The 20735-nt window shown below is 34.2% G+C and overlaps 1 protein-coding gene across 8 annotated transcripts in view; it reads right to left on the bottom strand.

Moving 5' to 3' along the window:
* LRBA (LPS responsive beige-like anchor protein) overlaps positions 1 to 20735 on the bottom strand; it is a 757794-nt gene that overhangs the window by 521845 nt on the left and 215214 nt on the right. For all 8 annotated transcript variants that reach the window (XM_070770117.1, XM_070770116.1, XM_070770115.1 and 5 more), the window contains exons 33-34: positions 19812 to 19945; positions 12118 to 12179 (exon numbers count right to left, since the gene is read on the bottom strand). In XM_070770117.1, the coding sequence (XP_070626218.1) occupies positions 12118 to 12179; positions 19812 to 19945 (196 nt within the window). The remainder of the gene's footprint in view (positions 1 to 12117; positions 12180 to 19811; positions 19946 to 20735) is intronic.

The raw sequence follows: 20735 nt of genomic DNA, 5'->3' as shown, positions 1-20735 counted from the left end.
CGCAGCTTTGATCCCTCATCCAAGAAGATCCCACGTGTGGCAGAGAAACTAAGCCTGTGTGCCACAACTCCTGAGCCTGGGCTTAGAGCCTAGGAGCCGCAACTATGGAGCCCCCATACTACAACTGCTGAAGCCCTCTCGCCCTCGAGCCTGAGCTTCACAAGGAGAGAAGCCATCACAATGAGAAGCCGATGCTTCCCAACTACAGAGTAGCCCCTACTCCCAACAGCTAGAGGAGAGTCCACGCAGCAACAAAGATCAAGCACAAACAAACAAACAAAAAAAACTCTTTTAAAGTATGTAAATATACATAAAAACTAAAATTGAAAAAAAAATTTTAATAGTATACATACTTTAAAAGTGACAGCAAAACTTAAATCTAGGTTTAAGAACTCTAATTACTCTGATTAAAAACATATTTATGATCAAACATATGGTATGATAATACAGCTGAGCCTTCACAAAGTTATCAGTTTGGTACTAAAACAAAGCAATCTAAAACTTTATGCTGTTAATCTAGCCTTTTTGTAACACTTTAACTTCAACAGATTAATTTGTAGTAATAGGAAAAAAAAGAAATAAGCAATCAGCAGTAAAAACTGAGAAACAGAAAGCAAGCTGTAATGATAACTGTATTAAAACCAAAGGAAAATACTAGGCTTAGGATATTTCCATCTATACATTCCCCTTTTCTTCTAACTCTGCTTAATCCCAAATTTAAAAGACCAGTTGTAAAACGGCAGGGTGCCAAATTAAAGCACACTTTATTTTCAGATGTCTCCATACTCATAGGCTGACTTCCTGTCAGGAAGAGTTCCATTTCACTGAATACCCCAATCAGCAGGGAACTTGCAGAATTAAGTGCCAGTTGATATTACTTTGTTTTGCATTTACCACCCCTGAGAATAATGTTCAAAGATCCCGTTATATAGTCAGCATGGTATCATCCTTCTGACTAGACTGCCAAGCCACGGGGTGTACTGCCAGTTCCACAAAATTTACCTTAAAAGGTGGTGCTTTCTAAACCCTAGTGTGCTAGTGAATCAACAGGATGCCTGTATTTCAGAATAAATCCTGCATCTAGAACTAAATCATACTGCTCCATGGTTACAAAGCACTTTAATGCTGGAAAAGTCTGTAACCAGACTCAAATAAAGATCAATTAATATTCACTAATTCGTCAACTTAAAATTTTTATTTTTTTAAGTGAAATGCAATAATTTAGTCTGATTTATTACATTTTTAATGTTTTACTGTTTTTTAAAGACAAATGATTTCACCTTATTAAAACAAGTCATAAAAATCTGAATCAAGGAAAACTACAATTTTCTTTACCATATTAGCATAAAGTATAGTTATTAAGCTGGCTTCAAATACTTGACAACTGTTGTAAACTAAGTAAACGACTAGAAATCGTTCGTTATGATTTTTCATGATTGGTTAATATAGCTTCAATCTTAAATTATCCTCTCCAACTCCCACAGACTTCTTATGCTTCAAAGGTCACCAGTCTCTTTTCATGAGGTCAACCATTTCTATCGCACACAAAATTAATCCTGAGCATTCTAATACAGCACACCTATGTTCACAGTATTTGTACATTATAAGGATAAAGCATTCACAGCAGCTCTCAGACAAAAGTAGGTGATTGTCTGGAAGCCTACTTTTTTGATCCCAGTGTTAATTATCGTCATACTGATTCTCACACATTCCCAATAAAAATGCTACAAGCACTGACAAAAAATCAGAGACAATCAATTTACAGTCATTAATTTTCTATAAATATACTTTAGGGTGAGGAAAAAAAGCATCTAATATAAAAGGAGGGTAACATGAAAAAGCTGAAATATTAAATTACACTGATCCTAGTTGGACTGTTAGGGGAAGCACACTGACTGAAACTGCCCACCCTGGTCATGCCCTTTAGTAACCACTGGCATGAGTTGTTTTATGACAAGAGATCCTGGTAAGGAATACGGAACTAATAAGCCACCGCCACCAAGAAGAGTCCAGGAAAGGTCAAAAGGAGACACCGCGTGTGCGTGTCCGTCCACTTCCCAGAATCCCTCTCGCTAGCATCCATCTTGGCTGAGCGATGCGAGCGCCACCAGGAAAGACTCTGAATTAGAATGATTGGCCAAAAATAACCCGGAAATTAATCCCATTACCATAAAACCCAAGACTGCGAGCCATGCGGCAGAGCAGTTCTCCTGGGTTCCCTTACCCTACTGCTCTCCACCCGGGTGCCCTTTCCCAATAAAATCTCTTGCTTTGTCACCACATGTGTCTTCTCGGACAATTCATTTCCAAGTGTTAGACAAGAACCCAGTTTCGGGCCCTGGAAGGGGTCCCCCTTCCTGCAACAGGACCATACTACATATAAACTGGTCTTAAAGAATCCAATGGCTCTTAAAGTCTTATTAAATTTGGAAAAAGGATGGCTGACTATAAAGAAAATAGAATAATTTATTGACAGCATACAAAATATAAATGTAAACATTTAATACATTTTGCAAATTTGTTGCCATGCAAGCATTTTCAGCAATCTTTCTACTAAGATACAGATTTGTCTTTTTAAGAAACCTTGAGGTACAACAAGATGTTATCATATTTGGGTAAACATCATTTTTAAGAGCCAGAGGTTCACAGTTGTCATATTCTCTTTGTTAGCAGAAGTGGTAGTCTCTGAAATGAATGCTGGGTTATTTGAATCTAGTGAATTAAAAGTGACAGAAATAATTCTACAGAAAGAAAACCTACATGCACAAATGGATTTCTTCATAAAAGGTCATCAGTTGAGACTATTTTAACAGGTCCTTTCATGACTCTCTTAATCAATCTCTTTGAGACCCAAAGCTGATCAGGCAAAGGGATTTAATATGCATCATTTTCTTACTTTAAAACATTTAAGTAAGTATAAGGTAAGAGTTCAGGATTAGGATTTGAAGCCCATACATAAGAGCTAAGATGCTTTGCAGATTAAAGTAAAATTTAATAGAAGAAAGAAAAGTACTAAGTAGGATGGTATCTGTTCCTTAACTAAAATACTTTCTAATGAATCGAAAACTCATGATTTTTAAAGGAAACGTTACTTAAATAGGTAAATATACTGATTTATTCAAAAATATCATTAAATGATTTTATTATAATTCTGACATTAAAAAACAAAATACACAAAATGGACAATAAGAAATGGTTTCCTGACTTCAAGGAGTTTTCAGTCTAATAAAAAAACAAGTTTATAATACAGTACAACAACTATGAGAACAGCTCTTGTGTCCATAAATTTTAACTCTTCTATAGCACTTGTCTCCGTAAACTCAGATGGAGTTCTCTAAATTGACATATTCACAACTTACAACACAATGTTGGAGGCATCTGAGCAAAGAATTAAAGAAAAATAAGAGTTAATAGGATTTGGAATTATTTTTATTCTGATTTATTATAAAAGCAAAAACCAAACCCACATATTAAATGAGTATTGTTATTATGTAACATATGCAGAGAAAGATTTTCATTTGTTCTAATGCCAAAATTTCTGTACATGTCAAAGATAGAGTTCTTCAGACCATATCAGAAAAAGAGCAAATTTGTCTCCCATCTATTAATTTAATGAATGTTCCTAAATATACCTGGGTGAATTTGAGCTACCAGCATTCCATTCTCCACTCACTTCTAGGATTAAGGATTATCAACATAGATTTTTCTTGTTTACTGTCTTTAGGAATTGTCTTACAGACAAATTACACTTTAAAAAAAAAAAAACATAAAAACACCACAGATGTCAGTGAAGAACCCCTGGACTAAGGCAGTAAGAGTCATTTTTTAACTCTTAATTCTTTAACCCTATTTCTTTAACCCTAACTCTTTAGCCTCTTTAATAATGACTTCATATTTTTATTATATGTATGTCTTAATTGCAAACTATCTCAAATCCTGATTGCTTGAATGGATAAATGGATGACCATGAAGAATAACAGCCACTGTATAATTCAGCTGTGTAACTACAAACTTTGACTAAAATTTCATTCTACTAAAAATTGTTAAGAGTTTATTGCTAAAATTTTACTTATTTATTTAACAAATACTGAAATTTTCTTTCATCAGACACTATCATACACCATTTACATATATATTAATTTCATTTTATTTGGACCTCTTGCACTTCATTTAGTGAATAGCAAAGTTCAGTTCTACAAATGGGTCAATAATTATGTAATATCCCATTAATATAAAATATATTCTGACCCTGGATTCTGGAATTTATGTTAAACACTTAAACATGATTACAGAGCATAAATTATCACAATAGTGACTAAATGTAAAATGTCAATGTAATGTAAGTTACTCAACCAATGTAGGAAATAGCTATATAATCAATTGATGTCAAAATATTTGAATTTATCCTTAACCTTAGGATTAGCTTTACATAAATATTATAAAAATACACGCATGTGCATGTAAAAATAAACACACAACAAATACACACTGGGATACCTCTGGTTAGACTTGAGTTGTTCTAAAAAGAATATGAACTCTTAATATAATTAGCTCTGAACATTTACCTCTTCAGAAACAATATATAAATAAAGCCCAAATTACCTACAAAGGATAGAGAACAAGTAATTGAGATAATTCTTCTGAATGAAGTAAAAATACTCAATGTTTCATGAAAAAAAAAAAAAAAAAACACAGCTGTACTTTTGCAAATCTACTGATTTTCTATAATTACTGTGATTGGAGAAGCAGACAAAATCAGAAGAAAAATATGAAAAACGAGGCATTTCCTATATTATTCTCTGTTTCAATGCTGACATTTATCCTAAATTATATTTCACAAAAATATTCCACGTCCACTATGGCCAAAAAAGGATTCTGTGATCAAATATGCTAATATTATTCCCATACAAAATCAACACACTTTATTATATACATATTTTATGCATACACAAACACACATACATACATACGTGTATTGACTAAAGGCCTTGAGGGGCTCCTCCAGTAAGATCCTAATTAAATTTAAACCAACATTTTCCAAGCTTATTTTTACCACTCTGCTTTTCTCACAGAACGTCCATCATCATCTAACAGTACACACTAGGGTTTGCTATACTGTGAATTTCGGATAATGAGAACTGATCAAACAACCACCTAGCAATCACAAGTCCAAAAAGGAACATTATATAGGTTCAGAAAAGAGTACAGGAAATGCTTTAAGAACTTTGCTATCTATTGATCCTCATGAAATTATAAAAAAAAACACAGATGGAACCAGGAAAAAATTTTTGGACTGGAAGGCAAAGGAACCTGAAATGATTTACTCATGGAGAGAAATAAAAGTAGAGTTAGATTAAATAGGGATTAACAAATAGATTTTTTTATGTTCCATTCCTATTCCACTCCTTGCCCCTATGATTTGCTTCTATTTCTCTTAAACTCCTGATAAAACTTCCATGTTGTATTACAATTATTTGTCTCTCTTACTAGATTAACAGGTGGGACCTGTCTTACAAGCATTCAGTACATGTCTGCTGAATAAAAAAAGAAATACCACAAGCAGGCATATCCAGGATTCAGGGCAGATAAACTGACACAAAGTTCTGCATAAGAGAGAGCATTTGAACTGAGCCTGACTGACAGTGCATCACCTCATGATACTGCTGCATAAAAGCTCTATGCCATGAGATTTCCGTACAGGTTAAAAAAAAAAAAAAAAAATGCACGCTTGGCATCCCACTCCAGTACTCTTGCCTGGAAAATCCCATGGACGGAGGAGCCTGGTAGGCTCCAGTCCATGGGGTCACGAAGAGTCAGACACGACTAAGCGACTTCACTTTCACTTTTCACTTTCATGCACTGGAGAAGGAAATGGCAACCCACTTCAGTGTTCTTGCCTGGAGAATCCCAGGGACAGGGGAGGCTGGTGAGCTGCCGTCTATGGGGTAGCACAGGGTCGGACACGACTGAAGCGACTTACTAGCAGCATCAGCAGCAAGGAAGTTAAGACACTTATAGTTCCAATGAGCAACTTAAACTCAAAGTTCCTATTTTGTGCTTATCATAAAAGATAATCCTCTGTTTTACTGATTCAATTATTTCTTTTTAAAAACCATACCATTAAAGCTTTCCAAAAAACCATTAATATTTTCTTAATATTAGATACTGAGTTTTAGTTTAAAAGGTTGAATTGTACCCTAAATACAGCACACTCTTGAGAAACTAAGTACCACAATTAAAAGAAGTAAATCTCATATATATTAACTTCTACAATAAGAAAAATCCATGCACAGTAACAGAAATCAAATCAGTAGCAACTTGAGGTGAAAAGGATAGGGATTAACCACAAAGGCTCAGGGAACCTTCTGAAATGAAACGGTTGTTACATGTTTGGGTAAACTCCAGGGGTTGTGATGGACAGGGAGGCCTGGCGTGCTGCAGTGCATGGGGTCGCAAAGAGTCGGACACGACTGAGCAACTGAACTGAACTGAACGTGGTTGTGTACATACCAAAATGCATTAAACTGTACACTTAAAATACTGTAAAATACTACATATACTGTGTATTAATTATGCTTCAGTAAAGCTGATCTTTTGAAAACAAGTAAATGTGATGAAGGTAAAAGAAAATGAAAAAAAGTAGGACTCTATAAATGAACATGATACCATAATATACAAAAGTATGAGAATATATCATAATGAAAAAGACAGAAAGGTCAAATCCCAAAACACAGTGATTTAGGATCAGTGTTGAGGGTGTGAGCGTGCTCAGTTGTGCCCAACTCTTTGCAACCCTATGGACATACTGTAGCCTGCCAAGCTCCCATGTCCGTGGGCTTCTTCACGGGATACTGAAGAGGCGGGTATTTCCTACCTCCTCTGAAGCAGGAAAAGTGCCATTTCATTCTCCAGAGGACCTTCCCAACCCAAGATGAAGCCCACGACTCCTGCAAGGGCAGGCAGATTCTTTACCACTTGAGCCACCTGGGAAGCCCATGATCACTGCCACCATTCATTTATTAATTACACAATTATATAAATATTTAGCTGAAGAGTAATTATGCTGAAAGTTGGAAATACAGAAGACAAAAACACAGTGCTGCTTTAAGAAACATAAAAGCCTAATAGGACAGAAATAAAAATCCTAGGCAACTTAAAGAATGAAATTACTCTAAGGTGGGTCAGTGATTGCTCTGGATGTATACCTTAAGTTTACAGTTGTGGGGAAGAGATGAGTCAACGAAAGCTTTCCAGAAGACACTGCAGTTTAGCTGGGAGCTGAATCATTTACTCATAATGATTCACTCCATAAATATTCACTGAGCCGCTATCATGTGACAGGACAGCTGGGAACTAGGTGCGCTTCACAGTTTACCTAGGAAACTAGATACAGGTAACAGTTTACCTGGTACACTAGCCATATGTACTCAGGTTCACAGGAAGCCAGAGTACAGAGAGGGAGACTAGCAATAAAAAAGCAGCAAATTAGCACACGTGTGCTGAGAACCCACAGCATGATGAGTGCCAAGATGATGTAAAAAGATATCAACTCTAGATATGATGATCTGAGAAGAGGATAATGAAGATGAGTTCAGACTGATAAGAAGAAACCTACAATTAGAGTCACTAAATTTGAAGGAGGGAAATTTTAGGGAAAGGAAAAAACTACTGCCGAGACACAGAATTAGGATGGCCCATTTGGGTATCTTTAAATAGTAGAATTGATGCTTTTCAACTGTGGTGTTGGACAAGACTCCTGAGAGTCCCTTGGACTGCAAGGAGATCCAACCAGTCCATTCTGAAGGAGATCAGCCCTGGGATTTTTTGGAAGGAATGATGCTAAAGCTGCAACTCCAGTACTTTGGCCACCTCATGCGAAGAGCTGACTCACTGGAAAAGACTCTGATGCTGGGAGGGATTGGGGGCAGGAGGAGAAGGGGACGACAGAGGATGAGATGGCTGGATGGCATCACCGACTTGATGGACGTGAGTCTGAGTGAACTCCAGGAGTTGGTGATGGACAGGGAGGCCTGGCGTGCTGCGGTTCATGGGGTCGCAAAGGGTCGGACTCGACTGAGCGACTGAACTGAACTGGAATAGTTCACATAGCTTGAGAACAGATATAAGAACAAAGTGGTAAGAAATGAGGTCCAAACAGTGAGAGGCCTGAGAGTGAAAGATGTCTCTGTGCCATGGTATAGAGCTAGTTTACTGTTGCCCCCCGCCCCACCCTCGGCTTGGTTTTCTTTTGAATTATCTACTTTACTCAAAATACTCATCACCATAAAAAGGAAAAGTTCATGAAATAAAAAAGATCAAGAACAACAACATTAATATCATATATTTAAGGGAATAAACTCAAAGGGGAGAAGAAAACTAGAATCACAGAAAAGAAATTATAGGAGAGTGATGAAAAAGAGAAATGTTTTACTATGAAGAATCAGGAAAATTTTCAAACATAAAACAGACAGTAAAGAATCATATGAGTGGTGATGACTGGTTCTTATTATGAGTATTATAATTTTAAAATCAATAATTCAGATATAGGAAGAAACAAATCAAAAGTGACCAAACCTTTTACTGATACCTCCATACAGAAGAAATATTTCCCAAAATACCAACAACCTACACATTCTAATGAAAAAAATATATTAAAGAAAAATCAGGCTAATGCTATATTTTAAACTAACTTTTACTGCTAATTAATTACTCAGATAGGATGTCAGGCCAGACTACCTGGTACTTCTAGTTTTTCTATATACTCTATGCATTTCTGATAAATGGGAAAAGAATAGATGACCTGGCAGAAGGCTCAGACAATAATTTGTGATTTACAGGACATGAATGCAGCTACCATAAGATTTATCTGACAGCCCTCTCCGATAGTGGACTGTTGAGTATCCGATGGAATGATTTCTAGTCTAGAAAGTCTACTACTGAGTAGCCATACACATTATTTATTTATTAGATGTTTTGGGTTGAAACCATTTTTAAATGATGCACTTCACAATGCAGAGTCATAAATTTAGCTTTAAACCCAAGAAGGGAGGTAGTGTTATTGGAATGTATGTCAGACTGAATTAGGATGAGCAACACAACGCTTTTATAAAGTGGCCTTGAATGCAATGTCAATTCTTTCAAAAATGATATTAATGTCAAATGAGCAGGATACAAACACTTTACACAATGCTGGAAAATATTACTTGAAACATTTATTTAATATTTTCTTTAAATTCATAGAGATTTTTATATGGTTTGTATACATAAACAATAAATATTAGGCAAAAATAAGTTACATATTTCTGAAAAACTGAATCTGAAATACAATTAAGAACTTGTTTGAAAAAAAAAAGAACTTGTTCGATTTTCTTCTGTGCATCAGAGAGTATACAGCTTCCTGAAGAGTGTATACACACTTATTTTAAAGAAGATTTAAATTAAGCTTTGGAGCTTACATAGTTCCTGAATGATTTTATATGAGATTGAACACAGGAATAAACCTAATTTAATAAACCATAAGTGTGTGTGTATGTGTATGTATATATATATATACACACACACACACAAACACACACAACTTAATGGAAAAATAATATGCTGAATAATTTGAGAAAGATTTCCAAATCTAAATAATAATAACATTTTGCCTTAAAATGCTAAAACTTAAATGGGATAAAATATGAAATGGAGCCTAATCAACCTCTTAATGAATGAATGGATACTGAAAAACATATCCTAGTTGAAGCTTTAACAAAATATACAATGATCTGTTTGGTTTGAAAGACAGCAAACCAAATGTGGTCATTTCCTCATTTCTTAAATTTAGGCTCTAAATTCTCTTTTGTAATAAAATATGGCAGATTTAAACACCTTGTTAAGAAGATTACAGAAAGAAAATAAGTTTTGAATGGTTTCAAGAAAAATAATCAGAAGATGGCTGACTGTCATGAAATTAACATCAACTAATTTGTAAAGTTTTAAATCAAATTTGCAGATGCTAAGTTCATAAGCATATCCCATTATTTATGTGATTAAAAAGGAGTTTTTGACCTGATCTTTCGATCTTTGGCACTCAATCCTCTCCATCTCTTCCTAAAAAATTGATTAAAATTTTCGCAAGAGGCTAGCTTTTCACGTCCCACCCCATCTCAGACTAAAAAAAATTATCAATCAAACTCAAGCCATCCCCACCCAATATCTGCAAAATGTCGACTTCAAATTCAATTTCATATCTCTAAAGCTTTCATGTAGAAAAAGACAGTTCACTTCTTAACAAAATAAATCACTTTTGCGATTGCCAATCTGACCTCTTTGAATTAGGAAAATTCAAAGTGAAAAATGTAATTATCACCCCAGAACAATCTGTATACATCTGGAGCTAATTCTGGCTTCATTTTTCACATCATTTTTCACACTATGCTCCATCTTATAGAGATGCAATGGAACTTTTGAAGAAGTTGTAAAAAAATGTTAAGAACTCCAAATAAACCAATAATGTGTTTTATTCAAACAAAACTTTGCGACTGACTTTTGCAACTTACTCTAAGTGATCTGCATATCCCATTTGATCAGAATAGTATTAAACAGCACCATGACATAGATGACAAATAGGTATATTAGAACATGTCATTCTTTACCTTTCCAGCTTCTAACATTCAACTGTGTAATATATATTTGAAATAATTTCATGTATGAAGAATATATTCACATTTTCTAAACTAGAAAGTAAAACTTCATTATCAAACTCTACCTATGAAACAATATCACACTACAAACAACAAATTCATACTCCTGGGAAGATACATATAAAACTGGAAGCAAATGCTTCTTAAAGTAAGTATAATTTCATGTCAATGTAAGAATGGCATATGGTAATTTCCATTTAAGAAATAAACAACCAATTATTTCAAATCAGATTACTCAATGGAAGTTTTATCCAGTCAGCTTTTAAAGAAATGGAGTTTTTTAAAGGAGATAATTAAATTAAAAACATGATTCTCACTAAATCTAAGAATAATAAGCCCACTACAAACATAACTACTCTTTACAAGTTCATTATAAAAATCTATTAGATGCAATCTCTAGAAGTAATTGTTCTTATTGCATTTTATTGACAATGCATAGTATTGATTTTTCACACCTTCTATGATTCTTTAATTTGTATTCATGAAATGTCCATCAGCACAGTCTAAATAAATTTGGCAATATAGGCACTAAAATGAATAAATCGATGCAAAGAAACATTAATTTTGCATTATCCTTATTCGTCAGGCAAGTAAACCAGAGGAGTTGTAAATGAAGGTCAAAGGTTTTGAAATGGGTCAGAACCCTTGACCTCTAGACCAATACTCTTCCTATTAATAAAGGCTATTTTAAAGTTTTAAGTAGGGGAATTTACTACCTGCAAGATATCATTTTTAAAAGACTACAAAGAAAACTCTCAATAAAAAGCATTCATCTATTTAACTGCTAAACACAGGGGGGAAAAAAATCACAGGATACATGATTTTTATGTAAGTTTTTTTTTTTTTTTTAATCATTAGAGTTTACCACATGAGGTGTAAGGTTTCTGAACAATGAAAGCAACCTTGCTTTTAGGAATTTACTCTCTACGTCTTATTATGATGGCTGCCATATTTTTGTTGATGTTTTCCCAAATCTACTGTGTATGTCAAAAATAATTAGTAATGACAAGAATTCAAAATTATTTATCACTCATTTTATAACCTCTGCACAAAAGGGAAGTAAACCCATTATTCCCAGGGGAGTCAGAGTGGCACTCTACAAGGTATAGAAATAAATCTGTTTCTATAACCTTAATACACAAAGCAAAGAAATTTTGACATCTAAAAATCATTTGATCTGAGCATTTTTAAATGTGGCTTGAAAAACCTCTGTTTCTCACTTACCTATACAATTCCTCTCAGCACATACTTCAAAATTATGTCTTAGTAACAAACACAAGAAGTAATCCTTTTGCAATACAAAGAAATTATTTTAAAACTGCAAACTCAAAACTCAATTATAGAAAAAACTTCTAATCAACAATTTTAACTTTTTTGCAAAATGAATTCGTTTGAGAATTTACTTAATTCAGCATTTATTCTTGTCACTCACCTGAGAACACAGTAGCATAACCAACTCCACAACTGAACTACTAGACTTCATGCAAACCAGACCTATATTAAAGAGAATTTGTTTTTAATTTTATAAAAAACAAACGAGGGATTATTTCTTACACAACTTTGCCCAAATTGGTTTTTAAAATAAAATTTAACATATTGCTAAGAACCAAACCTATACATATTTAATGAGTAAACAAAACATTCTGTGATTACTTTAAATTTGGCATCAAAAACACCACAATCTTTTGTAGCCAATTTCATTTCGGCTTTCAAATAACTAAAACATTTATTACCACTTCATATACAATGACACTGCACAATACTCATGGAAATGTGCACAACATATGCCGTATTGACTAATATCATCTAAATTTTGTTTTGGAGAGAGCTGATTGTTATACATGCAGAGAAGGGAAATGGCTCCCTGACCTTTGCTTTCTCCACCACACTCTCTCCCTTCAACCCTCCAGCTATCAATCAAGTTTCCATTTTGTTTCATGGCAGCAGACATCCCAAACACTCTTATTAGTACCTTGACCTGTGACCTCACTCTAAACCTTAACAGAAATGCAGGCCATTGTCTGTTATACACTCTTGATTTTTTTTTAATAAATAAATTCACGTACATTTTCTCATTTATGTTTCAAGTTCACCAAAACTATCTCAGGAAGGAACTTTATATACTTAATATATATCTAAACAATTCTTTAGTTCTGATTAATAATAAGATTAGTCCAAAAAACATTTTACAACCAATATCTTATAAAAGCAATGTCAACAAATAAAAGCACTAAATAACTGTATCATGCTAGTAATAACTAGAAAAATTATAATTTTTTATTCTATATTTTTCTAAGCAAACATAAGTTTAAGTTCAAATTAATTTAAGTATAACAACTGAAATAATTCCCATGGCCCTTACGCACACCACACAATTACCTTATTTCTATCTAACCAAGTTCTTATGGGCATCCTATTCCATCCTACTCCCCTTGTTTAATCTTTTCGCTCTGTGGTTCCTTCTCCTTCCTACTTGTAGTCATAATGCCTCATGTCTGCTGATGGCACATGCTGGCACTCTGTAGCCTTACAAGCAGCATTCAAGTTCAACAGGTTGTTCACTCCCTTCACTTTTTAGAAAAGGCAGACACATTTTTCTCCACATCTGAAAAAATGTGTAAATGTGTAACACAGAGATGATGGTAACAGTTAGCTGCAGAATATCTACATGTTGCATTAAACAAGCAAGACATTTAACTAGACTAAACTGTAGTTTCTATAGAGCTGAGATGAGCATATGCCCTCAGGCTAATGCCAAGGCCAAAACGAAAGGCACAGCAATACTCTTATTACTGGTGTAGTCTTTATTGGTCTGAAAACCTGTCACTTTTCAGAAAACATGAAAGGAAGTTTCATATATTTCAACTTCAAAAGCCACTACTTTCAGCAAGTAAATTTAGGTCTTTCTACAATTAGGTCATTATTCCTTATTGCTCTGTCCTAGAGGAACCAGATTTCCTACCAACTTTCCTTTCATTGCAAAGCATTTGGGCCCTGATCTAGCTCAGCCTTTGATAGCCACTAAAACAGTGAACCATAATGATTAAAAGGAACTTGGGTCATCCAAAGTTAGAACGATTTACAGGTTGTTTTGTCTCTCTACAGCGTATGGTAGGATATATACTTTCAAAAAATTACTTATTTCAGTTTTATTGCTCAATAAGATTAGAAAACCAGAAGCAGTGTAATACAACCACATATCAGTGGAGTTGAATATTCAAAGATAGTTAAGCTGTCAAACAATATTTCATAATTTGATTAGAACAATTCATGTGTTTTTTGGAGTGAGGTTTTCTGGATTCTAAAGGACAGGGAGGGGGCCAGAGTGGATGGTGTGTTAAATTTTAAATGAGAAATGGCTTCAGAAGACAAAAGAGCATTTACATTTGACCTTGAATAACTTAAATGCCCAAAGGGGATCAATACCGCAAACACAAATATAAAACCATGGGAGTAAATAAATAGGAAATCATCTCAATAAGGGACTTGGTTTCAGATTGCAAAACTTCATCATATCTCTTTTTGATCTGAATTTTTACCTTTCTGTGACACTGGCTGCATGGATGAAAAGGCAAGAAATGACTTATAAAGCAGCAAATCTGTCTTCAGATTTACATTCAGACTCCAAGAATTATCCAAAGGAAGGCCTTCAAACAGCCCTTAGGTGAAGTTGTAAGTTGCTGCAGAAGTTATCAATTTTCACTTTATACAGACAAATTCTACTACTGCCCCAATTAGCAGAAGGTGAACAAGGTACTGTAGGTTCAGAGATCTGACCAGACTCATAATCTGACCCTAGGGTTCAGTGTGCCTGGTTTTGTTTTTGACTTTTCACTGATAAGGAATTGTAGTTTCTTCAAAAGAAGACAAATTAAGAATACCAAAGCCAAGAGTTTTATACTCTTTGGGTGTTTCATGACCAAAGACCACTGCAGTTTCTCCACCTCTATTACCACTGTTTTCCTTACTAACTCAGAAACATTAAATGAATTATCAGATATTAAGCTATCAGTATCTGAACCCACTGAGATATCTAAACTCTCATGTATACCATGAAAAACAGGTATGACCATTTGCCATCTGGAATGTAAGAACCCAGTTTTTTCCTTTATTTATCTTAAGTCACTTTAATCTACACAAATATAAAGGAATGGCATAAACATTACTAGAAGTTTTAATAATAATTTTGGCAAAAAATCAGGTTTTCCCCGTTTTCCAGGTTTTGAAAGTACTTGCCTATAATTTGGATACAATTAACTGTTCCCCATGAATCTGTAAACATGATATTCATCTTATAAATATTAATTCTAAATTTCAAATAAACTTCTAATAGATGCAACTTTATTATTAATTCTGGTCCTTTTTTCCCCTGCATTTAAGTAATATGTTTTATCTTTTGTTTCCTCTGGCCCTCCTTTTTGAACTAACACTGTCAAATGCAATAGTCTAGGAAGGTTGACACTCCGGTACTCTTTTGCCTGGAAAATCCCATGGACGGAGGAGCCTGGTGGGCTGCAGTCCATGGGGTCACTGAGGGTCGGACACGACTGAAGCGACTTAGCAGCAGCAGCAGCAGCAGCAGCAGGAAGGCTGAATTTTGCAAGGTCACTTTCTCTCCTCTCGAATTCCAAAATATTTTCATCTTTAGATTATGAACGCCATTTAGAATGATCAATCAATTGAATTTTTTCACTTCTACGTGAATGTTTCCTTCTGATCATCCTTGTGTACAAACCTACTTCAGTAGCCATTCACTTAGAAATTGCACCAAGCAAGCTGCAGTGCACAATCAACAATGCATGAACACTGTCACGGGCCTTTTTAGCAAAATGAGATAATCCAGGTTTTTATCACAAAACATCGTATGGATTTTGCAGAATTAAACTGTTCCTGTTGAATGACATGATGCTGAGAAAATCAATTTCCTTTTTGTCCACAGAAATATACTGTGTACTAATGAAGTATTGAGTTTGATAAAAATTATGAATACTGTTCCCTAGCTCTTCAAATTCAGCTACAGATGGTCCAGTACTTATAAAATGTCTTCTCCTATCAATTTTTTTTCTCCTCACCATTATGGACAGAAAACAGAAAATTCTGACTTAACTAACTATATTCAGTGAAAGCTAAAAATAAGATACAAAGCTGGTATCCACAGACTTCTTTTATACCAATATTTCTCAATAATTTTTGAAGAGCCTAAATAGCATTTCATACCATTTTTTCTTAATTGTGACCCCATGAAATTTTAATCCTAAAAATAAACTATACAGATGTACTGTGAAAGTGAAAGTCACTCAGTCCTGTCCAGCTCTTTGCAACCCCATGGACAACAGTCCATGGAATTCACCAAGCCAGAATACTGGAGTGGGTAGCCTTCCCTACTCCAGGAGATCTTCCCAATCAGGGATCAAACCCAGGTCTCCCACAATGCAGGTGGCCTCTTTACCAGCTGAGCCACAGGGGAAGCCCCAGATGTACTGTAGATACCTAAGATATTTTTGCCCTCCCCAAATACCAGCTTTTAATCCAATTGAGAAAACAAGTTTATATCTTCTTAAAACACAATGCAATACTTTGGCAACATAGTAAGAAAACAGAGAATGATCCAAGATTTGGTTTCCTAGTTCACCCTGATGCTGGGAGCAGTTCTAATATTCTTGGTTTTTTATTGTTTTAGTCCTTAGCATAATTAGAAATAACTGATGAGTAACGATAATTAACAAAATGTTTTAACATACAGGAAAATTAAGATCACAAAAAGCTCATAATGAATCTTAGATTTATAAAAAGTGCCGAATGAAATCATTTAAGGTAACTGTCAGAACAAACTTTATTTACAAGTAATCATCTTTTTGTTTTCGGAAGACATCTTTAAAAACAATAAAAGTAATAAACATCAATTCTTACAAAGGGTTATAACTACTTGAAAAGGGGGGTTAATACTACTAAAATTGAGCCAATCAGAAAATATGTGACTCTAGGCATGATATAACATGAATTATCACATCTAATTAAACTTCAAGCCATCAGAAAACACATAGACTAGATAAACTGTTAAATGACATCAGCAAGAATAGCCACAGAGTCCCAAAATATGTTAACATCCTACAGAACCACCAACCCTATTTCTTCAACAAGTCAATAACATGAAAACCAAGGAATACTGGGAAACTATCTGACATTAGCATGGATTTAAGAGACACATCAAATGAAAAAAATGACTTTTTTGGATCTTAACTGGAAGAAAATCAATTATATAAAAATATCTTTTTAAATAAAGATGAACATGGGCTGAGTATTAAAGGACATTACAGAATTACTATTAATATTATTAGGTATAAGAGAAGCAATTATGATTATGTGAGAAAGTATCTTTTTTACATGAATTATTAATTATTTAGAGGTGAAATTACATGATGTCTGTGGTTGTTTTAAAGACTAAAGGAAAACAAAATGAGGTATTTAACAGTTATGGCAAAACAAAGACGGTCTGGGTAGTCAGCAGTAGTAACTTTATAAATATTGCAACTCATATTTTGTAAATATTTTAAATGTTTATTAAAAATTATTAATCAAAATAATTTAAAAATTTTAAAGTAATAAGGTTTCAAGTACCTGGTCACACAGCTAGTGACCAACAGGGACTGAAGGCGCCTGCCTTTTTTTTTTTTAATGGCTGCACCACGCAGCATGTGGGATCTTACTTCTCCAACCCGGGATCAAACTCTGCAGTGGAAGCATGGAGTCTTAACTGCTGGACCACCAGAGATATCCCTTCTACTGAATTTTTTAGTTCAAAACTTTTTCAACAGAATTATGCTTCAATAACCTCTCCCTCAAAACTTTTCTGTTCTACAGTGCATAAAACTACCACCCAAAGGATTCCTCACAACTTAAAATCTATTTGCTATATAAAACTCTTACACCTATTCGTTATTTTTATGAACACAACCCAGTGAGTAGGCAATGATCAAGTTTTTTATAGATGATCAAAAGCACATCATCTTCCTTTTTATCATATCATCAGAATTTATCAATAACAAGTTGATTCTAAATTAAATTTTGTTCAAGGATCTAGAATTGTCAAGTTTAATACTTCTGAGTATCTTAGACGGAGAAGGCAATGGCACCCCACTCCAGTACTCCTGCCTGGAAAATCCCCTGGATGGAGGTGCCTGGTAGGCCGCAGTCCATGGGGTCGCTACGAGTCGGATACAACTGAGCGACTTCACTTTCACTTTTCACTTTCATATATTGGAGGAGGAAATGGCAAACCACTCCAGTATTCTTGCCTGGAGAATCCCAGGGACGGGGGAGCCTGGTGGGCTCCCGTCTATGGGGTTACACAGAGTCGGACACGACTGAAGTGACTTAGCATAGCATAGCATAGCATAGTATCTAAGAAGATCCTATTGTGCTGGGTCTATTATAAAATTCAAAGATCAACTAAATAGCAAAAATGTATTGCTATATTGAAAGGCTATAATTAATACATTCATTTTAGCATTATAAAATGAAATATAATTAACAAGTTGTCATATCACTTTAATAGAATAAAAGTTTGATATATGAAGCATAAATTAGGGTGAATTCCTTCAATGTATCAATTCACTTCCTTTCAAATTTTATTACTTCATTAGGTCAAACAGTCCTTGGCTAAATAATTATATCCTTCATCAGATAGAGTAAATTTCTATCCCAAATTTGGTTCAATGTTTCTAAAATTTGAACTTTTTTCCCACATAAATTCAATGTTACTCCTTGACTATATAGAAATGATATCAATCATCACCAACTCAATACATATTTACAGCATGGATGATGATGAAATTATTACATTAGCTAATGACTATTTCTTATAGATAGATGTTTTAAGAGCCAAATAAAGTGCTGATATCCCATAGTTAACACTCAGATAAGGATATCTTGAACTGTTAAACTATCTATAACTTTCATTATCATTATATCCTTATTACTATAAAAAGAGGGGGTTTTTTTTTCACAAGTTTTAAGAAATTCCATAGATAACCTAGTAACTGATTGCCCAACAAAAAGTCATGATAACTAAAGCTGTAAGTTGATATTTAAAGATAGTAGAGTACAGATAATTGTGCTTTCCCATGATTTTTCAGCTTTACAAGAATATATGTCTTATCCATAAAACATCAAACCTGGATACAGACAAGCCAGATTTAGTGAACACATACTACAAACACTTTTTAATGAAAAGATTAATTTGACATTATCATTGATGAAGGTCCTCTAGCTTCTTCTTTATAAAATGTTAGTTATGGGAATGAAGATGGGTGTTTTGAAGTCAGTCTGTTAAGCTCAAATAATAAATCTAATTGTTTGAAAAGTTGATCTCTATTGATCTGATTTCTACTGTCTGAGAAATTCACGGTAAGTCAACTTTCACTTGGTTAACTTCTTGAATATTAGAAAACACTTAATCTGACAAGCGCTTCATGCTTTAAAAATAGAAAAGAAAAGCCCCAATACCTCGCCATCCATTCCAAAAATGGACAGTTTCCAATCTGCACAGCAATTTACTTCTCCACACTATCTAGTTTGACAAGATATCTATCTAGAAAAGATCAAGTAATCTAGGTATGATACAAGCAAGATAGAGAAAATACTACTGCTTTTTCTCCTTATTCGTAAAACAGAACTCCACTAGTAAAGACTAAAAATGCATTCCTCAATTTCATAACATGTGGCAATACACTGTTTTTTATATACATCTCAAATTCAGGTAAAATCTCAGGAAAAATACACCACTTATTGCTGTTAACATTAGTATCTCTAATTCTCAATTTTCATGGTTAATTTTAATGTATTAAACATTTCTTACTTTTTGCATTCAATACGTTTTCTTTTATTGTTCCCCAAAACACACAGTAAGAAACCTGCTGAATACAAATCTCATTCAAATCAGTGATTAAAAAAACCTTGAACAGATTAGAATACCAGCCATGCCATAATCTTTAAAAGATGGTACAGACTCCATGAGAAGCCTTGTCAAAGGCCAAAAACATTAAAACCTCATGATTCTTTTATTATTCATTTCAGTTTTAAACCCTGAAATTTAAATACATGCATGAAGAAAGGAAAACGACTTACTTGTTCCTTCTATAAGCAGTTCCTGTCCATGGCTACCCAAAAGTGTCCGAGAAAGAAAAGGTGCAAAATCTACAAATATCTCTCGCAGAAGAGGAGCTGCCTTTTCCAAAGCATGTTCGAGCCTCTCTGTAATGCTAATGGAAAGATGTTATTAATTATTGTTGATTAATTTTTAAAGTGAGTTTCCGTAAAAATGTAAAATTACGTGAAAAACTGAAAATCATCTAATGACTCATTACTGCTATGTACATCATTCCTCTGCCTGGAGTATCCATTTTTATCCTATTGCACATTGCCACCCCTCGTCCACACAAACAACCTGGAGAACAACCATTCCAAACATCAGCTCTTATTAGAAGTCTTCACTGGCTAGTAGAGAGCGCTTGATTTTGGCCCCATGATAACCAAAAAAACTTTTTTATCAAAATTTAACAACCTTCTATCAGATTTTCTATTGACCATGACCATGCATATATACATGCATTCATATTCACATGTGTTCATACATAAATAAATAGTTGCCAATGCGAGGCAAATTCAAGTTTTGCTTTTTGCAACTTTATGGAAAATTTTTAATCAAATTTTTATCAAATTTTATCAATCTTTTATCTAATTTTCTATTGACCATGACTATGCATATATATAGACAGACAGATACATATCCACACACATACACATACATACATAGTTGCCAACGTGAGGCAAATTCAAGTTTGGCTTTTTGGAACTCTCTAGAAATTTTTTTTTCAATATTTTCAATCTGCACTTGGTTGGATCCATATCCAACTATATACATATATACATATTTAATGAGTTAAATGACCAATCTAGACAGCATATTAAAAAGGAGAGACATTACTTTCTCAACAAAGGTCCATCTAGTCAAGGCTATGGTTTTTCCAGTAGTCATGTATGGATGTGAGA

The sequence above is a fragment of the Bos indicus genome, chromosome 17 (genome assembly GCF_029378745.1).
Source record: "Bos indicus isolate NIAB-ARS_2022 breed Sahiwal x Tharparkar chromosome 17, NIAB-ARS_B.indTharparkar_mat_pri_1.0, whole genome shotgun sequence".
NCBI lineage: Eukaryota > Metazoa > Chordata > Mammalia > Artiodactyla > Bovidae > Bos > Bos indicus.
Note: the sequence above shows the minus strand (reverse complement) of the source record. Positions and strands in the feature narration are given on the sequence as shown.